The sequence below is a fragment of the Rhincodon typus genome, chromosome 19, assembly GCF_021869965.1.
Source record: "Rhincodon typus isolate 14 chromosome 19, sRhiTyp1.1, whole genome shotgun sequence".
Classification (NCBI taxonomy): domain Eukaryota; kingdom Metazoa; phylum Chordata; class Chondrichthyes; order Orectolobiformes; family Rhincodontidae; genus Rhincodon; species Rhincodon typus.
Genome location: NC_063350.1, coordinates 51,574,324 through 51,601,044, shown reverse-complemented (window position 1 = coordinate 51,601,044; position 26,721 = coordinate 51,574,324). Strand labels below are relative to the sequence as shown.

General features: G+C 40.9%; 1 protein-coding gene across 1 annotated transcript; it reads right to left on the bottom strand.

Moving 5' to 3' along the window:
- Positions 1-1,398: 1,398 nt before the first annotated feature.
- Positions 1,399-23,650, bottom strand: pdrg1 (p53 and DNA-damage regulated 1). The gene is made up of 5 exons (XM_048608288.1): positions 23,515-23,650; positions 16,651-16,726; positions 6,313-6,387; positions 4,583-4,663; positions 1,399-3,387 (listed from the first exon to the last, which is right to left on the bottom strand). Exons 1-5 carry the CDS (start codon positions 23,596-23,598, stop codon positions 3,305-3,307), a joined length of 399 nt encoding a protein of 132 aa, XP_048464245.1. The 5' UTR covers positions 23,599-23,650; the 3' UTR covers positions 1,399-3,304.
- Between the last annotated feature and the right edge of the window lie 3,071 nt (positions 23,651-26,721).

Below are 26,721 nucleotides of genomic sequence, written 5' to 3'. Positions count from 1 at the left end.
TTAAATGGTGGAGGGGGTTTGACAGGCTGAATGGTCTACTCCTGTTCCTATGTATGTTGAAGTTAATGTTATTTTCTGTCATAAAATCTGAATCTAGTTGCGCAGTAAAAACATACAACCATGACAAGCAAAAAACTGATCATTAACTTCAGAAAGAAAGAACACACCCCCATCTACATCAATGGAGCTGAGGTCGAGAGTGTTAAGAGTGTCAAGTTCCTGGGTGTGACGATAACCGACAACCTGTCCTGGACTTCCAAGCAGATGTAACACCTGTTCCTCCTCAGGCAGCTTAGGAAATTTGCAATGTCCATAAGGTCCCTCACTAACTGTTACAGATGCACCAGGTGCATAATGGCCTGCTATAGCAACTGTTTTGCCAGGACCATAAGAAACTACAGAAAGTCATGTGCACAGCCCAGAGCATAAGGGAAGCCAACCTCCCATCCATGGACTCCATTTATACCTCTTGTTGCCACGGAAAGGTTGCCAACATCAAAGATCCATCCCACTCCAGTAATGCTCTCCTACAAGCACTTTGGTCAGGCAGAAGATACAGAAGCTTGAACACATGCACCAGAAGGCTCAAGAACAGCTTCTTCCCTGCCATTATTAGACTGATGAACGGACTTTCTAACTTCAAATAATGTTGATTTTGTTAATGCTGATCTTGCCTTGCGCACATCCTATGTGCTAAAATGTTTATGGCCTCACGCTGTCCAAGTTCTTTTCACCCTATGATGTGTATGTCCTTGCTTTCTATGATCTACCTGTATTGCTCACAGACAAAGCTTTTCACTATACATAGGTACACGTGACAATAAATCAAATCAAATCAGCAACAAGTACTGGTCTAAATGGGCAGGTGCAAGCAGCTCTTTCTCTTCTTTGTTTTTCATGTCATCAAGACTTTGCAACTTATCCAAAAATGTTAGCATTAGTGAACCTCAGGACTTTTTCTCACTTCTCCACTAGGGTCTCCCATAGTCTCTTGCCTTATACTTTATTCTTAGGCTGGACACCTGAATTGACTTTTATTATGCCTCTATGGTCTTTCAACAATTTATTTATGGAACACTTTTATAAAACTTCTGAGTTATTTATTGAAACCTTGAGTTGAAAAGCCTCACTTTATAATTAGCTGTTATAATAACTGGTCAGTTTAGTTGTTGTTATTAACCAATGAATAATTCGCTAACATTAAATTTCAGTTTACTTCCACACACTAATGAATGTATCATGTATTTCAGCAGCACCTAAATGAGATAACATTATATGAAAAGTCTGCAGCTTTGTAGTCTAGTTGTTTATATCTACCGTTCGCTCTCCCAGAGTTGTCAAGACCTTATCTGACCACAGTCCCTTTCTGGGCTAGGTATAATTGTCATCAATTCAGAATCATAATTTAATGAGCTTTATTTCTAGAGAAAGAAAATCTTATGCAGTTTCCAGTGAAACAAAATTAAAACACCATCTTATTTCTTTACTCTCATACACTAAGCATTATGCCAAATGTTTAACAGAGTGCTTTCAGGGACTTTTCCCTTTGCTGTATCCACCACACCTAGTTGTTTTTTTTTGATATAGAGAATCTCATTGGCTGAAGACTGGTATCCATGTAGCTTGTGATCTCAGGAGGAGGCTTAAATAGATTATCAATGTCATTTCTGGCTGAAGATAGCTGCAAATGCTTTATCCTGGTATTTTCAATTAATGGTCAGCCCTACCATCATTGAAGATGGGGGTATTCATGGAGCATCCTTTGCTAATTAGTTGTTTAGTTGATCCCCACCATTGATAACTGGATATGAAAGAACTGCAATACTTTGATCTGATCTGTTAGGAATAACGGCCTAGGAATTAGAACAATGACCTCTTTGCCTTGTCTATAAATATGCCACTTCTACTGTTTAGCATGCAGTACTGTAGTAGCTGCATTAAATTAGCATCTCATTTTTAGATACACTTGGTCCTAATTCCACAATCCTCATTGAACAATTAATTGTCTCCTGGCTTGATGGTAAAGTGAGGGATATTTTAAGCAAGATTATTGTTGAATAAATTCTGGTGCTCCAATGACCCGCAGTGTCTCCTGAATGTCCATCTTAGGGCTGTTTGATCTATTCTGAACTTATCCCATTTGGCTCAGTGGTATTGGATCTGGGGCTGGAACCACTTCAAAAGTAACATGCTGGGTTCGGAGGATGGATGAGCCAGGGCGACCAGATGCCCCCAATCCTTTAAAAAGTACAAATGCCTTGAAGCACCACACAGTGGATTGTTATGGAGTTTGGATTCTTACTGGGACTCGGAGTGAATTAAGCTATTAGGTTGTAATAAAGCTCTACTACCATTCCAAGTCCTAAACACCCACCAGGTACATCTGGGCAACAAGTGCTAGACTTGTCAGTGATGCCCATATTTTGGGCATAAATTTAAAACTTCACTGCCATTGGCCAAGAATGGCTAAGATATCATAATTCAAGGAGTGAAACTGAGTGTTTCTAGTTCTTTTTTGTCTTTCAGGGACTTTACTTCCTCCAGAACTAAATCAGGAAAACTAAAAAGACAAAAAAATAGAAATTGCTTGAAAAGCTCAGCAGGACAGCAAAGTTCGGAGGAAGGGTCACTGGACCCAAAATGTTAACTCTGATTTCTCTCCACAGATGCTGCCACACCTGCTGAGTTTTTCCAACAATTTCTATTTTTGTCTCTATTTTGCATCCGCAGTTCTTTCAGGTTTTATTTAGGAAAACTGAAACATTGGCTAACTTATTTTCCCAGGCAGCCATAATTGTAACTATAAGTGATCAAGATTTAATGTCACATGGCTCATACTATCACAAATTATTATATAAAGCAACAAATAAAACTCCACTTTCTGCAAACCAAGTGCATGGAAAAAACCAATAAGATGGTTACGAAAAGGATCAGCATTTAATTCGGTAATCCAGCAATTTTAATCTTAAAGTTCATTGGCCAAGTATTCAGCCATGGCAAGTTATTGCAACTGTTCAAACCCCAAGTAAAATCTGGGGAAGAAAGAAGAGGGAGTTGGCCACTAATGGACATGATGGATAAAGTGGCCCTCTTCTTTTATAATTCAAGGATTAATGATTTCAGATATTATAATCCCAATGAAAATCCTTGTGATAAATCTTGGAACTTGAGCAATGTTGGCAAAAATCCCACATCTTTAATGGCCCAAGTTGCATATGTGCCTTCCATGTTTTCCAAAGTAGCTGTTCCTCCAGTACATGGTGTTGTGCCTAGTTCTCACCAATTTACAAGTCATAAGCAACTTTCAGCTCTTCAGAGTCTTTTCAATGGCACTCATCTCTTCTTGGGTTAAAGGGGAAAGGTTGAATCCTTTGAGTTCAGGTTTTCCTAGAATACAAATGGTTTAAGTTAAGAGGATCAAAATCATCAGCAACAATTGACATCAGTATCCCCAACACTGCTCATATTACAGAGAAGCTTACAGATATGAACTGCCTTTACCAAGTAACCATGACGCAGAGGTGCCAGTGTTGGACTGGGGTGGACAAATTCACTTCACCTGACAAAGGAGCTACGCTCTGAAAGCTTGGGATTTCAAATAAACCTGTTGAACTATAACCTGCTGTCGTGTGACTTCTGACTTTTAAAGTAAGACCGAGTAAGTTCCCAAGCAAAGTTATTTGACGTCAGCCAGATTTTCAACATACAGCAACTGTTTTAATATAGTATCTTTACTAGTGTAAAGCATTCCAAAGTACTTCACAGAAGTATTGGCAAACAAAATTTGACACCTTGCTATATGAAAGCTAACAGGATAAGTGATCAAAAATGTGGTCAAAAACAAAAGTTTTGAAGGAGCGTTAAGGTCACTAATGGTAGTGAAGGAAATTGGGCATGTGCAAGAGACCAGAAATGGAGCAGTTAAAAAAAAAGTGTTATAGACTTGAAAAAGGTTAAGGATAAAGAGTGAGTAAATTGAAAAAAAAAATTGGTTTAGAGGATTTTAAATTGAGGAATAAAAATTCATGACAGTTTAGATACAGTAAGCTTTGGATATTCATTCAAATTAAAGTAGGAAAGTAGGGAAGGACATTAAATTTAAAGGAAATGTTAAGAAGAATTATTTTACTTGCAGTAATTATTTTAAATAATCTGCCTAGCAGAGTTTTAGAAGCAAATCTTGAAGAACGGCTACTTACAATGACATTTAGGGCACGAGAGGGGTCAGCTTCAATTGACTATCCTTATCCCAAAAAAGTTTTATTTAAATTTCGGTGTTGTCTGACTTCTACTCAAATGTGTGAAAACTTATATGGAGGTGTAGGTGGACTAAGCAACTTCAAAGGAAACTGGCCACTGTAGCAAATCTGTTCCTTGCTGAACACCTTCATGTGTAAACTGTTAGAAGAGCAACAGGGTTCATTCACTCTCTGCCATGCAGGATAATATATCAATTCCAGTGCCCCATCATTCTACAAAATCAGTTAGATCAGGAAACAGGGTTGAAATGATCAAAGGCCACAGGCAATTGTAAGCATACACAACACATACAGAGAGTTAAAGGAACAGGTTAAAAAGTCACCTTGAGCTTCATTCAAACGATTAACTTTCACTTTCAGCTGCTTATAAAGCTTATGTATCTCTTCATCCAATTGTTCTTGATCTGAAATATCAAAGTAATGTTTATGTTAAACCAAGGTAAATATTCATTATCAAATTATCACCTATGCAAATTGATAAAATGTGACTTATTGAGATCCATTATATAGTTCCCTAGTTCCATGTTATTTTTGCTTAGCTCAGCCTGCTATAGCTGTAAGCTATTCGGGCTAACTGGTCAGCGCAAAGACCCCTTCCTATTCTGTGCGTACTGACTTCTTTGATGTACTTATGTGTATTCCCCTTAGAGGCCTCTATTTGATTGGCTCAACTATTCCATATAGTGCATTAATAACCTTGCACTCTTCCAACAGGCAGAATTAGGAACTAGAAGTTGACATTTTTGGTTAAAAGAACAGTATATCAAACTAAACTGAAGCTGCTTTCAAGTGTTCTTGATCCCATCATAGATGGTGGGGGAAGAAAATAAGAGTTAAGAAATAGGAGCAGAAGTAGATCATTCAGTCCTTTGAACCTGCTCTGTCTTTCAATATGATCATGGCTAATCATCCAATTCAATACCGTTTCCAATATCCTTTGATCCCTTTAGCCCAGAGTGTTATATTCAAATCCTTCTTGAAATTATACATTTTGGCCTCAACTGCTTTTTGTGGTAATGCATTCCGCAGGTTCACTACTCAGTGAAGAAATTTCTCCACATCTCAGTTCTAAATGGTTTACCCATATCCTTAGACTGTAAGCCTGGTCTCCTCTGCCATCAGGAACATCCTGCCTGCATCAACTCCGTCTAGTCTGTTAGAATTTTACAGGCTTCTAGAAGATCCTCCCTCATTCTTCATAGCATTCTGTTTGCTGGTACTAACAGATTCAACCTCTCTTCATTTATCAGTCCTACCATCCCAAGAATTCAGTCTGGTAAACCTTTCTGCACTCCCCTCTAAAGTAAGAGCATCCTTCCTCAGATAAGGGACCAAGACTGCACGCAATATTCCAGATGTCATCTCACCAAGACCCTACATAGTTGCAATATGATATATGAAATCCTTTCACTATAAAGGCTATCATACAAATTGTCTCCTTTATTGCCTGTTGCAGCTGCATGGTTACTTTCAGCAACTGGTGCAAAAGGACACCCAGGTCTCAATGCACATTAACATCTTGTTATAAATTGAAAGAGGGTAATAAAATGGATAACCTCACATTTATCCACATTATACTTCATCTGCCATGCAATTGCCCACTCATTCAAATTGTCCAAATCACACTGAAGTATCTTTGTATCCTACTCATAGTTCACCCAACTTTTTCCAAATATTACATTTAATTCCCTCATTTAAATCATCAAGTCAGTTAGAGAAAATAAAGAGTGACTGCTTGAACCATGTTTCTCAAAAACAGAGAAAGAAAATAAGTAGTAACTATCTGTTTCAGCAAAGTTGATTATATTTGGATTACTACTAAAACAAGGACTAACTTAACATCTGGAATTTCCTGACATTAAACTAATTGCTCTTCCAATAATGGCTCAGTTCATCTTTCCCTCCCTCCCCCCTAGATATGAGGACGTTTTAAAAAAAAATGCTATCAGCTGGTTTAATATTATTTGGACCCCATAATTTAGCATAGTTGCCCATATGTAGATAGTTAATGCCACTCAAACACAAACATGTCAGATAACCTGTACACACATACCTTTCTGGATCATATCTTTAGTTCTAGAATTGGGGAATTTGATAAACATGTTTCCAAAACAAACCATCACATTACCTGAAAAAAAAAAAGAGATAGCAGGGAGTCAGCAATCTAAGTGGTCGACGAGCTTTGACAACTTAATATGAATAAGTTTTGCATGGTCAGGAAGGAGAGATCACATCTGAGACACAATCCAAGCGAGTAAATAGTTCAGGCAATTTGGAAGCAATGTGGGAATATGGCGCAGAGGGGAACAGGTGCTTTTTGTTTGTTTTTTTTGGCTTATATTTTGTAAGGTTTCTTTTTAAAAAAAAAGGATAAATTGAAGCCCAGAATCAGGGGCTCAGCCAAAAGAGTGTCACAGGTAAACCACAGGTTCATTGGTTGGTGATAGCTAGTAATTTGACATCGATTATAGGTTACTTTTAAATTGAAGGTAAATACCAGAAATTTTTACAGGCTACAAACTAAATGACCAATACAAATAGTTCTTAATTTAGCTTTTTAAACAAAGTAATTAAAATGGAAATGCCAGGATGTATTGAGCCTAAAGACCCCACTGTGGTTGAGAGTGACCACATCTGTAGCAAGCATTGATTGCTTAAGGAACTCCAGCTCAGGGTTCGTGAGCTGTCGTCTGAGCTTCAAACACTTCAACACACCAGGAAGGGGGAAGAGTTACCTGGACACACTGTTTCAGGAGGCAGTCACACTCCCTAGATTAGTTACCTCAAATTTAGTCAGTGGTCAGGGATAGGAGAGTGTGACTACTAGCGAGGCAGGTAAATAGATCCAGGAGGTAATGCTGAAGGAGCCTCAGGCCTCAACCTTGTCTAACAGGTTGGAGATTCTTGCAGATGAGAGTGGGGACTGTAGGAAAGATGAGCAACCAAACCACTGTGGCACAGGGAGCCATTCGGGAGGTGGGGGGTATATAGTTATAATTGGGATACTATTGTCAGGGGAATGGACCCTATTCTCCAGGATAGAGTCCCAAAGACAAAGACAGTGTTGCTTCCGCCAGTGCTTGGATTCATGATATATCATCTGAGCTGCAGAGGAACTTGATGTGGGAAGGGAAGATCCAGTTGTCATGATCCATCTAGGTACCAACGATATAGGTAGAAGAGGTAAAAAGGTTCTGCTGAGGGAACTTGAGCAGCTAGAAGCTAAATTAAAAAGTAATAACCTCCGGATTACTATGAGCCATGAGCAAATTGACAGAGGGGCAATAAGATTAAAGAGGTAAACGCGTGGTTCAAAGATTGGCATGGGAGAAATGGTTTCAAATTCACAGGGCATTAGCACCATTATTGGGGAAGGAGGGAGCTACACCAATGGGACAGGCTTCACTTGAATTTGCTGGGACCAGTCCTGGTGAAATATCTAAATAGGGCTGCAGACAGGGCTTTAAACTAAATTGTGGGGGTGGTGGGTTCAGTTGCATGGAGAATTATGGAAAAAGTTAAAGTGGGGGAGAGCTCAGCAGAGGTTATTAAAGTTTCCAAAACAAGTAATAGGACAGAAAGCGTGGAAAGGGTCAGGAATCTAACTTCAGGCACAGCAGATCAGGGAGCAACTATGAGAAGGGGGACAGTCAGCGCATTACTGAGGATGTTGTACTTACATGCATACAGTGTACGAAACAAACAGCAAGAAATGACATGGAGTTGGAAGGCATAGATTGTGTGTGGGCAGAGTTCAGAAACTGCAAAATGAAAGAAAAGACCATGATGGCAGTTGTGTCCAGGCCTCTGAGCAGAAGTCAGGATGTGGGGGAAGAAAATAAATCAGGAGATAGAAAAGGCATGTAAGAAAGGTGCTATTACAATAATCATGGGGGACTTCAATATGCAAATGGACTGGAAACAAAAAAGAACAAAGAACAGTCTGTGAGAACGTTTTCTACGGCAGCTTCAGCTCACTAAGGAACAATCAATTCTGGATTTGGTGATGTACATTGAGGCAGACTTGATTAGGGAGCTTAGGGTGCCCTTGCAGGGTAGTGACCATAATATGATAGAATGCACCCTGCAGTTTGATGGGGAGAAGCTGGAATCAGATGTAATGGTATTACAATTGAGTAAAAGGTAACTACAAAAGCACGGGCCCGGACGGTGTCCCCAACCGAGCACTCAAATCCTGCGTGGACCAACTGTGAAGGTATTCACTCTCATCCTCAACCTTTCCCTCCTACAAGCCAAAGTCCCCACCTGCTTCAAGACCATCATCATCCCTGGGCCTAAGCAAGCACATGCAACTTGCCTTAATGACCACCACCCAGTGGCTCGGACCTCAATAATCATGAAGTGTTTCGAAAGGCTGGTCATGGCCCACATCAACTCCCAGAATGCCCCGAACCCCTAGAATTTGCCTACTGACATAGCATTTCCACAGAGGATGCCATATCTCTAGCCCTGCACTCATCCCTAGAACATCTGGACAACAAAGACACCTACGTCAGACTCCTGCTCGTTGAAGGCAGAGCTGTAGTCAACACCATTATTCCCTCCAGACTGATCTCAAAACTCTGACCTTGGTCTCGGCTTGCCCTCTGCAACCGAATCCTCAGCTTTCTGCAGTATGTAGGTCAGTGAAGATAGGTAACTGCACTTCCTACACAATAACACTCAACACTGGAGACCCCCACGGACATGTCCTTAGCTCCTTACTGTTCTCCCTGCACACCTATGACTGTGTTGCCAAATTCCGAATGAACGCCATCTACAAGGTCACTGATGACACTACCGTAGTTGGACAGATGTCTAACTATGACAAGTCAAAATACAGATGGGAGATAGAGGGCTTGGTGACGTGGTGCAATGAAAACAATCTGTCTCTCAACGTTGGCAAGACTAAAGAACTTATAACTGACTTCAGAAAGAAAGCAGAATACATCCCCATCTACATCAACAGAGCTGAGGTTGAGAGGGTGGAGAGTGTCAAGTTCCTCAGAGTGACAATAACTGACAACCTGTCCTGGACTTCCCACATAGATGTAACAGTCAGGAAGGCACAACAACGTCTCTTCTTCCTCAGATGGCTCAGGAAATTTGGCACGTCCATAAGGTCCCTCACCAACTTCTACAGATACATCATTGAAAGCACACTGTCTGGGTGCGTAACCATGTGGTATGGCAACTGCTTTGTCCTGGACCGTAAGAAACTACACAAGGTGTTGTGCACAGCCCAGACCATTACAGAAGCCAACCTTGCATCCATGGACTCCATTTACATGGCTTGCTGCCGTGGAAAGGCTGCCAACATCAAAAAAAAAACACCGCACCCCAGTAATGATCTCCTACAACCTCTTCAGAGAGGCAGAATATACAGAAGCTTGAACAAATGCACAAGCAGGTTCAACAACAGCTTCTTCCCGTCTGTTATCAGACTGATGAATGGACTCCCTAGCCTCAAATAATGCTGATCTTGCTAACATTGATCTTGCTTAGTGCACACCTTGTGCAATGTAACCTGTATGCCTCTAAGTCTTTTTGATCTGTACATCCTTGCAAACAAAGCTTTTCACTGTACTTTGGTACATGTAACAATAAAATAAATCAATGGGGGAGGAACTGGCCAGAGTTGCTTGGAAAATTCTCCTAGCAGGGAAGACAGTGGACCAGCAACAGCAAATGTTACTGGGAGTAATTTGGGAGGCACAGCAGAAATTCATCCAAGGAAGACAAAACATGCTAAGGGGAGGATGAGGCAACCGTGGCTGACAAGGGGAGTCAGGGACAGCACAAGAGCAAAAGAAAAAGCATACAATGTGGTGAACATTATTGGGAAGCCAGAGGATTGGGAAGGCTTTAAAAACAAAAAACAGCAGAGGATAACTTAAAAAAAAAAGCAACAGGGGAGAAAAGAGGAAATAGGAGCGGAAACTTGCTAGTAATATAAAAGAATATTGCAGGAGTTTTATTTAAAATATCTAAAAGTTAAGAGAGAGACAGGAATGGACATTGGACCACTAGAAAATGGGGCTGGAGAAGTAGCAACAGGAAACAAAGAAATGGCGGAGGATCGGAAATGGGCACTTTGTATCAGTTTTCAGTGAAAGACAGCAGTAGTATACCATAACTTCAAGAAATTTGGGGCGCAGAAGTCAGTCTACTGGCCATCAATAAAGAGAAGGTGCTGGGGAAGCTGAAATGTCTGAAGGCAATTAAATCACCCAAACCAGACAGACTACACCCCAGGGTTATGAAGGAGATACCGGAGGAGATTGCAGAACCAAAAAGTGATCTTTCAGGAATCACTGTAAACCGGGAAGGTCCCAGAGAACTGGAAAATGGTGAAAGTAACACCCCTGCTTAAGAAGGGAGGGAGGCAGAAGACAGGAAACTATAGGGTAGTTAGCCTAACCTTAGTCATTGGTGTGATTTTAGCGTCCATTCTTAAAGGTTGAGATCGCAGAGTACTTGAAAGTGCATGGTAAAATAGGACAGACAGCACAGCTTCATCAAGGGGAAGTCATGCCTGACATCTGTTTGAATTCTTTAAGGAGGTAACAAGCAAGTTAGATAAGAGAGCCAGTCGACATGATCTATTTGGATTTCCAGAAGGCTTTTGACAAGGCAACACACAGGAGGCTGTTAAACAAGATAAGAGCCCATGAGATTAGAGGCAAGGTACTGGCATGGATAAAGGATTGGCTGATTGGCAGAAGGCAGAGAGTGGGAATAAGGGGGTCTTTTCACGATGACAGCTGGGGACTAGTTAAATTCTGCAGGGGTAAGTGTTCAGACCACAACAATTCATGTTATCCATTAATGATCTGGATGAAGGAACTGAGGGTATTGTATCATCTGCAAACTTAGCAACAAAGATAGATGGAGGGAGGGACAGGTCGTGTTAAGGAAGCAGAGGGGCTGCAAAAGGAAGGACTTGGATAGGCTAGGAGAGCAAGCAAAGAGGTGCAGATGGAATACAATATGGGAAAGTATGAGGTTATGCACTTTGATAGGAAGAAGAGGCTATTTTCTAAACAAGAAAATGTTTTAAAAATCTGAAGCACAAAAGGACTTGGTAGTCCTAGTATAAGATTGTCTTAAGTTTAATATACACATTCAGTTGGCAGTTAGGAAGACAAATGCAATGTCAGCATTCTTTTCAAAAGGGCTCGAACACAACAGCAGAGATGTACAGCTCAAGTTGTACAAAGCTCTGGTCAGACTGCGTTTGGAATATTGCCTGTGTTTTGGCCTGTATCTAAAAGGAGGATGTGCTGGCGCTGGAGGGGGTCCAGCAGATGTTTACAAGAGTGATCCCAGGGATGAAGGGTTTGTCAGATAAGCAGCAGTTGAGGACAAAGGATCTGTACTTGGAGTTTTGAAGGATTTTATTTGGGGTGGGGGGAATCTCACTGAAACTTAGAGAATATCGAGAAGCCAGGATAGAATGGATGTGGAGATGTTTACACTAGTAGGACAGCCTAGGATCCAAGGACGCAGCCTCAGAGTGCAGGGACAACACTTAAACTGAAATGAGGAGGAATTTCTTCAATTGGACTGTAGTTAATCTGTGAAACTCATTCCTGCAGAGGGCTGTGCTGGCCAGATGTATTTAAGACAGATGGGTTCTTGATTGGTAAGGGATTGAAGGATTACAGGGAATAGGTAGTGAAACAGGGTTGAAAAACATATCAGCCAGAATCAAATGGCTGAGCAAACTCAATGGGTTGAATGACCTAATTTTGTTCATATATCTTATGCAAAACCTGAAGGCAGTATTTTTGTACTAAGATGAGAAACAAAAAGGTAACAATTCCAAATTGTGAATACAGTACTATAAGAAGCACCTTCATAACTTTCTGGTATTTGATGAATCAACAAATTTTATCCATGAAATGTGTCTTGGTGGTTAAGCCAGTAGGAATCTAGTGACATCTACTGGAAATTGCATGTTGTAAAAATTGGTCAACAGCATTCACTGCTGAATAGACTGCTACCAGTCCATACGAATAACCAGAAGATGGTCTAAGAGAAAGAATATCAACACTTTTAAAAAGTCTTTGAAGATGCACCTTTTAAAACTTCAGGGGAAAAAGTCCTGTTACCATTGACAGGAATCCTCACAGAGCCCAAGATTCAAGTTCAATTGCTAGTTTGTTTAAATAACTAACCTCAACCATAATAAGAGTGGGTATTCAGATCCCCTACTAATGGAGAAGAAAAATAATTCAGAGATCCTGTTCCTGGTTAGTATCCAATACCTACAAGAGTCCGTGTTGTATGAGGGGGTTAGTAACTGACATCACAAAGTAAGCGCCACCCATTAGGATACAAAGGGCTAATACTTAGAGGAGCTAACCAGAATTATGGGTGTCCTATGAGTTCACCAGTTGCAGAGAATTTGTAACCAATTATTTCAGTATTAACAGCATGAAGCTAAAGTAGTAATGTGTATTTATTCTTAAGTTGAGACTGATGTCTCACAAGAGACAATCATGTATTGTAGATGTGATATAATTATCTTTTCAATACTATGTAATAAACTTTATTGTTTAAAACAGAGTCTACCTATGCCCAAAACAGAGTCAGTAGATCAATTAATACCAGAAAGAAGGATTAGTAGTGACAAATCAACCCAAGGTATCCTAGATAGTCTAACAGAAGCTAAATTTAAACCATGCACACAGCACTGGGATACAACATGACAACGTGGCCTAATTTAAGACACTAGGCTGGTGGGCTCAAGTCTCATCCGGGGTCTTCAGTTTATGGGTGGCACGGTGGCTCAGTGGTTAACACCAGTACCTCAAAGCGCTAGGGACCTGGGTTTGATTCCAGCCTTTGGGTGATTGTGTGGAGTTCTCCCCATGTCTGCGTGGGTTTCCTCTGGGCGCTCCAGTTTCCTCCCACAGTCCAAAGGGGTGCAGTTCAGGCGGATTGGCCATGCTAAACTATCTGCAGTGTTCATGGATGTGTATGCTAAGTGGATTAGCAATGGTAAATGAAGGGTTATGGTGATAGGGTAGGGTGGTGGGTCTGAGTGAGAGCTCTTTGGAGAGTCAGCACAGACTTGATGTCCTCTTTCTGCACTGCGATTCTACGATTCTATTACAATAGTCAGGATCACATTTCACTGACTACAATTCTCACACCCATCATCAAGAATCACCACTTGGGTAAAGCAAGGCAAGTGGAGCATGTTTCAACAGAAAAGCCTGAGAAACAACGACCACAATTAGAACAGGTATGGAAAAGATCAAGAGCAAATGTAATGCAAATTTGCTCAACTTGAGGAGGATGAATTTCAGTAATTGGAGTGATCTCATTCAAGTGGTTTAGAATCAAAACGTTGTGGATGAATCATGAAATGAGCATTAGAAACCTTTCAAAAGAGAAGATGAATACATATTAGCTACATTCTAGTGGAGGGGAATTGGAGAAGAACAACTTCCAAAGATAGAATTCCCTGGATTTGTGTTTCATTTGTTCGTGGGATGTGAGCAATACTGGGTAAAGCAACATTTATTACGCATCCCTAATAGCTTTGGCGAATGTGGTGGTGAGCTGGTTTCTTGAGCCTCTGAAATTTTTGGGGTGTAGGAACATCCACAGTGCTGTTAGGAAATAAGCTCCAGGGCAACAGTATTTAGAACAGCAATTTAGTTCTAATCAGGATGGTGCATTGCTTAGAGTGGGATCTTGCAAGCGGTGGTTTTCCTATCATGTTACCCTTGCCATTCTAGGGGTTAGAGTTCACGTGTTTGGAGGTGCAATTGGAGATGACTTTGTGAACTTCAGTGCATGTAGATGGTACACAGCTATTACTGTGCATCACTGGTGAACAGTGAATATTGAAGGTGGTGGATAAAGTGCTGGGCTGCTTTGTCCTATATGGTTTTGAACATGCTGAGTGCTTTTGGAGTTGCATTCATCCAGGCAGTATTCCATCACATTCTTGACTTGTGCCTTGTAGATATTTTCTATGGATATGTGAAATGGAGACTAACAGATCTCTTTCGGGAAACAGAAGGTGAATTACTCCTTGCAGAACTCCTAGGGGGAGACTGGGCAAAGTGATGGTCTAGTGGTATTATCGCTGGACTGTTAATCCAGAGATCCAGATTCAAGTCCTGCCACAGCAGATGGTGAAATTTGAATTCAATAAATATCTGGAATTAAGAATCTAATGATGACTGTGAATCGATTGTTGGAAAAACCCATCTGATCCACGAACGTCCTTTAGAGAAGGAAACTGCCTTCCTTACCTGGTCTGGCCTATATATGACTCCAGGCCCACTGTAATGTGGCTGCCTCTTACCTGCCCTCAGGGAAATTAGGGATGGGTAATAAATGCTGCCTAGCCAGCAACACCCTCATCCCATGAATGAATAAAGGAATAAAAGCTTCTGACCTGCTCTTGTAGCCATAGTCTTAAAGTGGAGGTCAGAAGGCAATAGAAAAACAGATTGCAGATAAATATAAAAAAGTCAAATTGTGGATAAGGTTGATGAGGAACCAGAAAAAGGGTTTTTAAATGGAGAGAGAAGGCATAGCTGAAATACTGAGAACTACGCTTCCATATTCACTAAAGTTGTCACAATGCAGTTTCTTTTTAATTCATTCATGGGACGTGGGCCTCAATGGCTAGCTATCATTTATTCCCCATCTCAAGTTCCCCTTGATAAGCTGGTGGTAAGCTGTCTTCTTGAATCACTGCAGTCCATATGCTGTGGGTTGACCCACACTGCTGATAGGGAGGGAATTCAAGGATTTTGACCCAGCATCAATTAAGGAATGGTGATATATTTCCAAGTCAAGATTAACAGTGGCTTGGAGGGGAACTTGCAGGTAATTTTATCCCCATGCATCTGATGTCCTTGTCCTTCTAGATGGAAGTGGTCATGGGCTTGGGAGGTGCTGGCTAAAGATCTTAGTGAATTTCTGCAGTGCATCTTGTAGATAGTACACACTGCTGCTACTGAGCATCGGTGGTAGAGGAAACGGATGCTTACGAATGTGGTGCCGATCAAGTCGGCTGCTTTGTCCTGGATGGCGTCAAGCTTCTGGTGAAGTTGGAGCTGCACAAATCCAGGCAAGTGGTGAGTATTCCATCACACTCCTAACTTGCACCTTGTAGAGATGCAAAGGTTGTGTGGAGTCAAGTGGCGAGTTGCTCGCCACAGAGCTGCTAACCTCTGATCTGTTCTTCTAGCCACCGTGTTTATTTGGCAAGTCCAGTTGAGTTTCTGGTCAATGATAAACCCAAAGATGTTGATAGTAGGGGATTCAATGATTGTAACACCATTGAATGTCAAGGAGTAACGGTTAGATTGCCTGTTATTGAAGATGGTCATTGCATTTGAACATATTCTGCTTCAGTGGAAGAGGTGGTAGAGAAATTGGGACAGGATAAAAAGTCAACGGGGAGTCAAAGAAACACTGGCAGCAAAATGTTTTGAAAGTTATCTAGTCCAGGTGGGATGCTTCTAGGTTACTAAGGGAAGTTTAGGGATGGAAATTGTGGAGGGTCTGACCACAACGTTCCAAAATTTTATTCTGTTTCCCCTACAAACTTCGTAAGGGACCGTTAATTAGGAGAGAGTGCCCGCCCACCGTCTCCCCTCACCAGTGGCCAACTAAAAATTTGACACCATCCCAGATATGTCGGGATTACCTCCAGGATTATGATTTTCAGGGTTCGTATGCAAAAATTCCCAATCTCATGGCTTTTTAAGGATCTCAGCTATTAAATATATTTCTCTCCCTACATATACTGCCATATCTGTTGAGTATTTCCAGCATTTTCTATTTTTATGTCAGCCTTTGAGAATTCACAATAATATGCTTTTGCGTTTTGTACTAGAGAGACTGTGACTGGTCTCCTTAGCATAGAAAGGTCAAGGAGAAAAGCTGATTGAAGGGTTCAAGTTCATGAAGAGCTTGGATAGAGTAAATAGAGGGAAACTGCTTCCAGTGGGAGAAAAATCCACAGGACACTGAAAGTTTGATAAATAGTTGAAGTGACAGAATAAAATTACAAGACTCTGGGAAGTAAAACTAATTGGATAGCTCTTCCGAAGAACCAGCAAAGGAACAATGGGCTATATGGCCTCTTCTTATGCTAAATCATTTATGGTTCTTTGAGATGGAGTACCTTCACCATGGACTACACCCATTCAAGAAAGGTGGCTCATCATATCTAGAGATCCAACTAGGAATGTACAATAAATGGTAGCCTTCCCACATTCTGATATTTAAAAATACAGTTAAATAAGGCTCTCTGCTATTAAACGATGCTTTCCCACTCAATTTTGACAGGCAAGCCTCACTCCTACCATTCTTTCAGTCTTTAGTTCAGTAGCTAATAAAAAGGTATTCATACCAGACTTCTCAGTGCTCTTATGTAGTGCTCTCAGTGCTTCACGGTTCCGATTTCTCTTCAAATCAAGGTCAACAATCTGAAATCCACCAGATAAAAATAGATAGATATTCAGGTACAATTCATTCTATCCCATGTCCTTTGTACCTCTTGGTACCAGTCTCAGAAAGCAAACAGAATTCTTTACCTTGATTATTAAAACACTTAATTATCTAATTCAATATTGTACAAAGTTCACTATATGTGTGCAAAAGAAAATATTTCACCGAACTGTAACCAGAATTGCTTGATGAACAAATGTCTATACTCCATATGGCCTATCTTCTGTCATCTTCTAGGTCACACATACAATAAATTAAAGTGTCTACATTTCATAGCCGTCAGTCAATCTCTATCCACAACTATAAACCAGACTTTATCATACGTCAATTTGATCTAAATAACCTATTTCAGATCCAATTTGAAAATACCTTAGGTGGACCAATTAAGTAGTCAGGAAGGCATGTGGCATGCTTGCCTTTCATAGACAAGGTACAACGTTATGTTGAAACTGCATTAAACGTTATTTAAGCCACATCTTATATTGCTTGTAAGTGGTGTCAGCTTTGTTTCCATTCTTTGTGCCACTTCAAGGTGGTGTTCATTATACACATTGCCTATTTAGGAAGGGATTACGTAGAGCAGTCAAACTCATTAAGTGGCATCTGGAGCAATGACTGAAAGATGCATTCCTAATGGTGAAGGCAACAGTCTGTACAAGAAATCCCAAACCCAAAGAAGAAAATGCTTGAACTGAAGGAGGTCATCAAGACTAGATGAACCATGAACATGGTGGCAAGGGAATACAGGGTAGTTTTTTAATATATGGAAAATAAGAACATTATTTAATAAGAACATGAGAATGATTTTCAGATGGAATCCAAAGATCAGCAAACAACCTGTAGGTCTGAATCAGCTTTAACATCACTGTTTTTTCAGAGTGAGAATGGGATAGTACAGCAAGAAAAGGGTGATGAATAGTTTACTTAGGAGTTAGAAGACATGACAGAGACTAGAACAATGGTCAATGAGATGGAATCACAGCAGACCTTTGAAATGGGTTGAAGCAACCAGGTGGAATGATTTCAGAAGAAGGAAAGGTCACAAATCAGTTCCAAACAGAGAAGTCAAAGGAGGCAGCATACAGCATATCAAAATGCCAGGCGTACTAACTAGCCTGCCAGAGAGCTTCCTATTACTGTCACGGAGCACCAAGGAACCTGAATCCAAATTGGCAGATGGATCTTTTGGAGTTTTGCTATCTCCAAAGCTTACGTACTGTCTTCATGTCATGTTGCAGCACCAGAAGGACTGGCAGTGGTGAAGTAAAAGACAACTGTACCAGCTGAGGAATTTGTACACTCCAATTAAATCAGGTAAAGGAAACACATTAAAATAAAACAAAGAACTGTGGATGCTGGAAATCTGAAAAAAAACCTGAAATTGCTGGAGGAACTCAACAGGTCTGGCAGCATCTGTGAAGAGAAATTAGAATCATCATCTCAAATCACTTCTTCAGAACACCATGGATGCTGTCAGACCTGCTGACCTTTCCAGCAATCTCTGTTTTGGTAAAGGAAACACACTTGTTGAAGTCTAAAGGACTACTCTAACTGCTCAAGCATTGTTTTCAGCTCTGGTGAGAAGTTGACAGCATAGCCTATAAATAGACATTTAAGGCTTAGCATGGTGCATTCCATTTATTGCCCCTAAAATCAAAGGTTTATAAAAGAAACATTTATCAATTTTTGCTCCTAGAATCAAACACTTGAACTAAACGTATTTGCAATTTCTGTGAACATCTACAGTCTCCATAGAACGTAATCAATAACAATATATATTCAGATCATACTTTATGGTAATAAAATGTCCCAAATCTCACCAGAGGCATTATTAAACAGATGTCACACAGGGCCACTTTGGGAGATATTAGGGAAACAATCAAAAGTTTGATCAACGAGGGAGGATTTAAAAAAAGGAGAAAAATAAGATAGAGAGGTTTAGGAGGGAACTGAAGGCACAGTCACTAATGTGGAGCCATTAAAATTGGTCATACTTCCAAGAGTTCAGAATGAGAACAGTGCAGATACCTCATAGGATTGTATGAGGTATAGAAGATTGCTGGAGAAGATTTCAGAGGTAAGGAGGAGTGAAGCCATGAAAAGATTTGTAATCAAGGATGGATTTTTTAAAAAAAACAGGAAATGCTTAATAAAGTACCAATGTTGGTCAGTAAGCTCAGGGGTGATGGGTGACTATCTGCCATGACCTCAAGTTTACAAGAATATGGCAGGCTGGCCAGGATGAGGGTTTCAACAGCCGATTAGCTAAGATAGGAATGATGTTTTTGAAATGGATTTTTTTTTTCTTTATTCATTCACAGGATGAGGGCATCGCTGGCTAAGCAGCATTTATTGTCCAACCCTAATTGTCCAGAGGGCAGTTCAGAGTCAACAACATTGCTGTGGGTCTGGAGTCACATGTAGGCCAGACCAGGTAATGATGGCAGTTTTCTTCCCTAACAGACATTAGAGAACCAGATGGGTTTTTCCAACAATCGACAATGGATTCAGGGTCATCATTAGACTCTTACTTCCAGATATTTATTGAATTCAAATTCCACCATTTGCCATGGCGGAATTCGAATCCGAGTCCCCAGAACATTATCTGGGTCTCTGGATTAGCAATCCAGCGATAATACCACTAGGCCATCGCCTCCTTGCGACAACCTTAATGAGATGTGTGGTCAAATGCCCATATTATAGTCAAGTAGACTGAACAGTCCTGTTCAACTGCTGAAAGGTACCAGGGACAGGTATGGATCACACATCAAAGGAGCAGAGTTGATGGGGTTTTGGTTCCTTCCAAAAGTTTCAGTTTTCCCAGTACTTAATTGAAGGAAATTTCTGCTCATCCTGTACTGGATGTCAAGCAAGCATTCTGATAATTTAGCTGCAGTGGGAGGTTTGAAAGAGATTGAAATGGAGGAAAGCTTGATAATATAGGATGATGTCATGAGGTCCAATATGTAAATGAAAAATAGGAGAAACTTTAGGATAAATCAAGCAGGTTTGTCTCAATGGCAGATTTGAAAAACAGGACCTCAGGAGAGAACACCGTTAACAACCTTAGCTAACATGGGTAAAGAAGAAGGTGCAACAGTGTATAGAGTCATAGAGACATACAGCATGGATACAGACCCTTCAGTCCAACTTGTCCATGCCGACCAGGATATACGAAATTAATCCAGTCCCATTTGCCAGCCTTTGGTCCATATCCCTCTAAACACTTCCTATTTATATACCCATCCAGATGACTTTTAAGTGTCATAATTATACCAGCCGCCACCACTTCCTCTGGCAATTCATTCCATACGGGCACCACCCTTTGCGTAAAAGTTGCCCTTAGGTCCCTTTTAGATATTTCCCCTCTCACCTTAAACCTATGCCCTCTAGTTTTGGACTGCCCCAGCCCGGGGAAAAACCTTGTCTATTCACACTATCCATGCCCCTCATGATTTTATAAACGTTTATAACGTCACCCCTCAGCCTCTGATGTTCCAGGGAAAGTAGTCTCAGCCTATTCAGCCTTTCCCTATAGCTCAAACCCTCCAGTCCTGGCAACATCTTTGTAAATCTTTTCTAAACCCTTTCAAGTTTAACAACATCATTCCTATAGCAGGGAGACTAGAATTGCACGCAGTATTCCAATAGTGGCTAACCAATGTCCTGTACAGCCACAACATGACTTTCCAAATCCTATACTCAATGCACTGACCAATAGAGGCAACCATACTAAATGCCACATTCACTATCCCATCTACCTGTGACTCCACTTTCAAGAACTATGAAACATGACTCCGAAGTCTCTTTGCACAACAACACTCGCCAGGACCTTACCATTTAGTTTGTAAACCCTACCCAATTTGCCTTTCCAAAATCCTCACATTTATCTAAATTAAACTCTATCTGCTGCTCCTTGTCCCACCGGCCCATCTGATCAAGATCCCATCGTACTCTGAGGTAACCTTCTTCACTGTCCACCACACTACCTATTTTGGCGTCATCTGCAAATTTAGTAACCATGCCTCCTATGTTCACATCCAAATCATTTATATAAATGACAAAAAGCAGTGGACTCAGCACTGATCCTTGTGGCACACCACTAGTTACTGGCCTTCAGTCTGAAAATCAACCCTCCACCACCACCCACTGTCCTCTACCTTTGAGCCAGTTCTGTATCCAAATGGCTAGTTCTTCCTGCATTCCATATAATCTAACCTTGCTAGCCAGTCTACGATGCAGAACTTTGTTGAATGCCTTAACGAAGTCCATATAGATCATGTCCACCACTCTGCCTTCATCATTACTGTTCTTTACTTCTTCAAAAAACTCAATCAAGTTAGTTAGACACAATTTCCCATGCACAAAGCCATGTTACATATCCTAATCAGTCCTTGCCTTTCCAAATACATCTAAATCCTGCCCCTCTGCATTTCCTCTAACAACGTGCCCACCGGCTCACCGGTCTATAGCTCCCTGGCTTTTCCTTACCACCTTCCGCAAATAGCTAATCTCCAGTCTTCCAGCACCTCATCTGAGGCTATTCATGATATAAATATCTCAGCAAGGGGCCCAGCAATCACTTCTCTAGTTTCCCCACAGTGTTCTACGGTACATCTGGTCAGGTCCTGGGGATTTAGTCACCTTTACGCTGGAGCAGTTCAAGAAGAGATTGGTCTCATGGCCAAGTTGAGCTTGGAGGGGCCATGATAGGAGACAGGAGAGAAGGTGGGGAAGGAAGCAATAACAGGGCTCGGGTATGGAAGAGCATCTGTTCCAGTTTGTCTCAAAGAGAGGAAAAGTGGCAGAGGCAGGTGATCAGATGATCTCAATCTTAGTGATGAAATATCCATAAATTTGTGGCAGTCATTGCAGTTGAAAGCTGTGGAAACAGGTTACAGTAGAGAAAAAAGCCAGGGGTTATCTATTATCTCCAGGATTATCCTGGAGTAAGCAACTTTCAGAAGATAGCAGGACCAGATAGGTCCTTATCTGGTCCAGCTTCATTTAGCGGTAAACGGCTAAACTAGGTTTCTGCCATATCCTTTCAAATGCTCATGCCTCAGACCATAAGATACAGAAACAGAATTAGGCCACTTGGCCCACTGAGTCTGCTCAGCCATTTGATCATGGCTGATATATTTCTCACCATTCTCCTGCTTTCTCCCTGTAACCCTTGATCCCCTTAACAATCAAGAACCTAGCTATCTGTCTTAAATACACTCAATGATTTGGCCATCACAGCCTTCTGCAGCAATGAGTTCCACAGATTAAATAAACCTCTGGCTGAAGAAATCCTCCTCATTTCAGTTCGAGACTGTGCCTTAGAGTCCTAGTCTACTCCTACTAGTGGAAACATCTTCTCCATGTTCACTCTATCCAGACTTCTCAGCATTCTATAAGTTTCAATAAAATTCACCCCTCATTGTTCTAATCCATTGAGTTCAGACGACTCCTCACATAACAAGCCTTTCATCTCTGGGATCATTCTTGTAAACTTCCTCTGGACCCCTCCAATGCCAGCAAATCCTTAGATTGCAGGCCCTCAACTGTTCACAATATTACAAATGTGGTCTGACTAGGGCCCCATACAGCCTCAACAGTACATCTCTGCTCTTCTGGAAATAGAAAGGGTTGCAACTGCCCTTACGAGACCCTCATTTAGGGAGGGTAGAAATTAGTCAAGGCTCCTCCTGTTATCCAATGCATTATGTTTTTCTGGTGAGAGATATTTCTCAAAGTCCATTTGATGACCCTTTTACCTCAGTGAGTCTAATAATCTACTGACATGGTGCACCTTTCTATTTGTCTTAATATTTATTTTTTATATTTTGTCATTAAAATGGTAACCAGAACATGGTAACTTAAACACTTCTCACCTGTATTTAGGAAAATACAGGTGACAACAAATTACTATACTACACAGATTGCTAGCATTGCATTAGCCTTCCTAACTGCAAACTGAATCTGCATGGTAACCTTAAGAAAATCCTGAACTAGGGCTAAGTCCCTTTGTGCTTCAGATTAAGAAACAGAGATGACAGCTGTACCAAGCAAATGGCCAGGATTAAACAGAGCAATGATTTTAATGGGGTCAAGGGCACAAAGGGAGTGACTGAAATATTATGGCGATCAAACAAACAAAGGGTAGATGTTTGGGGATTTAAGAGTTGAGTTAACAGGGAATGGGTTGAGAGGATCCCTTTGCCCAGAGCAAGATAAACATAGGTCAGGCCAGATAAAACAGCAAAGATCAATCCTAGAGATAGTAGAGTCTAGGCCCAAAATGTCAGCTTTCCTGCTCCTCTGATGCTGCTTGGCCTGCTGTGTTCATCCAGCTCTACACCTTGTTATCAAAGATCAATCCTATTTCGACTCACATTATGGAAGTTGGCTTTGGAAGTAATGAATAATAAGTGGTTCGTAGAATTTGCTGTACAAGCCACCACTCGGCCTGTCGCCTCAACACTCTCCCAGGGCAGGTGGTACTGAATACAGCAATGTCACGCTGCTGCAGTAGATGCTGCTGTCTGGATCTTTGAAGCCAACGATGCTAGGAGATTTTTGACCCTGCAGCTGACCCAGTCCATATCCATCCTGGGTAGGCTGACATTGAACACAAACACATTTGGAGATGGCCCTGTGCCCAGCAGGGACACTTGGTGCCAGGTCCAGCAGCAAACGCAGTATAGACATGATCAACAACAAACATTTCAGCGCCTAGGATCCACGCCAAACCAACCCGAAACACAGGCCGCCATTGTACCTGCTGTTTATCAGCCAGCAAACTCTCCGCCAGCTCCTCCACCTCAGTCAGATAGTTCATCACCTGCTCCGACATCCCCGCCATTTTCACCCTCAAACAACTTCTAACCGTCTCCGCCCGAGCTGTCAATCAACAGAGCTCCACCCGTTTCATTGGCGTTGCCCACAGTTCCCCGTGTGATTGGTGAATATACTGCCAATCAACAGCATCTTATGTGACGAAAACTCAACCGCGCAGCATCCTGGGAATTGAAGTCCTTTCTGGACTTCTTCCAAACGATCCAGCCCACTATTTATGTTCAGTCCTTTTCTCCCTTTTTGTCTTATGTGTTTCTCTGGCTTCCTCTTCGTCACTTTAACCATCCTGTGTGGCAGCACCTTCCTCGTTTTAACCACTCTCTCTGGATGAAAAAGTTAATCCTGAATTCTTAAACACAGAGAACGCTAGAGAAATTATAGCAACACTGTTAACGTTTCAAGTCCAGCACTGGAGGGTTTGAGTTATAAGTAGAGGCTGGAAATTTATTTCTCCCAGACCAAAGGAGGCTGAGTGGTGGCCTTATAGAGGGTTATAAAATCATAAGGCGCATAGATAAGGTGAATAGCCAAGGTCTTTTCGCCAGATTAAGGAGTCCAAAAATAGGGGGCAAAGATTTAAGATGAGAGAGGAAAGATTCATAAGGGACCTGACGGGCAACTATTCCACACAGAGGGTGGTGCATATTTGGAACGGGCTGTCAGAGGAACTGGCACGCACAATTACAACATTTAAAAGACATTTGAACAGGTACATGGATAGGAAAGGTTTAGAGCAATACAGACCAGACGTAAGCAAATGGGACTAGTTCAGTCTAGGAAACCTGGTGAACATGGACGAGTTGGGCTGAAGGGTCTGTTTCTGTGCTGTATGACTGTAAGATTCTATCCTTATTTGATTTATTTGGATGATCTTACATTCTGCTGCAATTGGAGTTTATCTTCTCTGTGACTTCTCTTTCATAACTTAAAAACCTCAAGGTCTTCTCTTTTCTAGAGGAAGAAAATCTACACATTCAATGATTGCTGACAGATATAAATGCTCAGCTCTGGTATTATTTGTGTAAATGTTTTTAACATTTTATTCAGTGCTTGTAAATCCTTTCTATGACATTACCTCAGTTCAGGTGTTACACTAGTTAATCTTTATTTGCCTTTATATGCTTGGTACCTTTATATTATTTTTATAATATGGAAAGCAGAACTGTTCACAGTATTCCCAATCAAAATTTAACTGAAGTTCAACAAATCTTTATAAAGAATATTACATCTCTGCTTTTCAATTTTATCCCTTATGAAACAAACTCCTGTGCTTGGTTTGTGCCGTTGTGGATTTATTAATCTGTACTAATACTGTCAAAAATTTGTCTATCTTTAACTCCAAAGCCCCTGCTCCCCAATCCAGTGAACACTCTTTTTTTACTTCCAGGCAATATGTACTCTCTCTATTCCTCATCCTAAAAGGTGCTGTCTTATACTTATCAATGTTCAATATGGATTTCAAATAACTTTTCCAACTTTTCAATATTATACCTCTTGAAATAAAGCCTCATGTTTGATTTTCTTCTTTTATCACCTTGCTAACCTATGGCCTAACTTTAGTGATTTGTGCATTTGTACTTTTGTTATTATTCATTAACGGGATGAGGGCGTTCGCTGGCTAGGCAGCATTTATTGCCCATCCCTAATTGCCCAGAGGGCAGTTCAGAGTCAACCACATTGCTGTGGGTCTGGAATCACATGACCAGACCAGATAAGGATGGCAGTTTTCTTCCCTAAAGGACATCAGTGAACCAGATGGGTTTTTATGACAATCTGCAATTAGATTCTTAATTCTAGATATTTTTATTGAATTCAAATTCCACCATCTGCCATGGTGGGATTTGAACTTGGGTCCCTCGAACATTATCTGGGTGTCTGGAGTAACAGTCCAATGATAAATACCACTAGACCATAGCCTCCCCCAGACTGACATGTTCAACGTCATAATTGATCTCCCAATTCATCCTACCAGGCTTTGGAAGGAATGCATCTGGATAATGTGTGAAGTTTTGGTCTCCTTATTTAAGAAACGTCATCATTATACTAGAAGCAATTCTGATAAGAAAACCCACTCAACTCAGATCTGGAATGAGGTGTCACCATATAAGGAAAGGTTGAACTCTGTCAGAGGCGTCCATTGGAGTTTAGAAAACTGAGACGTAATCTTATTGAAATATCTAACATCCTAAGGGAACTTAACGGGTGGATTCTGAAAGGGTATTTCCCTGTGTCAGAGAGAACTAGGGGACATGTCTCCAAAGATGGAGATGAAGAGGAATTTTTATAAAACTCTTGAGCATTATGGGTACGTGGAACTCTTCCCTATAGAATGGTAGAGGCTGGATCATTTGAACATTTTTAAGGCCAAGGTGGAAACATTCTTCAGAGCAAAAGAATCAAATGCTTTTGGGAGCAAACAGTTAAGTGGAATTAGGGCAACAATCAGATCAGTCATGATCTTGTAAAATGACAAAACAGATTGAAGGCCCTGATCCTGACTAACTTGCATGTTCTTATGTATGCTTGTGTTGTTGCACCTCACACTTATCTATGCTGACCTTCATTTGTTAATCATATACCCATTCTACAAGTTCCTATATTTCATTGCAGTCCCCCTTTATTTTAACTACACTGCCTAATTTGGTGTAAAATGCAAATATAAGGTATTATCCTTTGCCCTTTTCATTCTGCAGTTGTATAGAGCCTTAGGGAGAACCATACTTTGTGTGCTATATGGAAAGATTGATTTGGTCCATACTGCTTAGAATTTAGAATAATGAGAAGTGATCCATTGAAACGTATGCAATCTTAAAATGAATTGATGTGATAGCTGCTGAAATGATTTTTCTCTGACTGGATGAGTCTACATAGCTTTCGAATAAGGGGTGGGACAATTAAGACTGAGATTAGGAGAAATGTATTCCTTAAAAGGGTTATTAATCTTTGAAATTCTTTACCCCAATGAGGATGCATGCTCAGTCCAAGATTCGTCAGAGATCCATAGATTACTGTGTACTCAAGGAATCGAAAGATATTGGGAGAGTGTGGGGAGATGAAATGTGAATAGGTAGATCATCCATGGTCGTAGTCAATGGCACAGATGGTTCGAGAAGCTGAAATAATCTACTCC

Excerpts from the sequence above, each read along its gene's own strand:
- pdrg1 (XM_048608288.1), bottom strand. The coding sequence starts at position 23,598 with ATGGCGGGGATGTCGGAGCAGGTGATGAACTATCTGACTGAGGTGGAG. Across the intron at positions 6,388-16,650 it reads TAAGAGCACTGAGAAGTCTG|GTAATGTGATGGTTTGTTTT; the intron begins GTATGAATACCT and ends TTTTTTTTTCAG. Across the intron at positions 3,388-4,582 it reads TCGTTTGAATGAAGCTCAAG|GAAAACCTGAACTCAAAGGA; the intron begins GTGACTTTTTAA and ends TTTGTATTCTAG.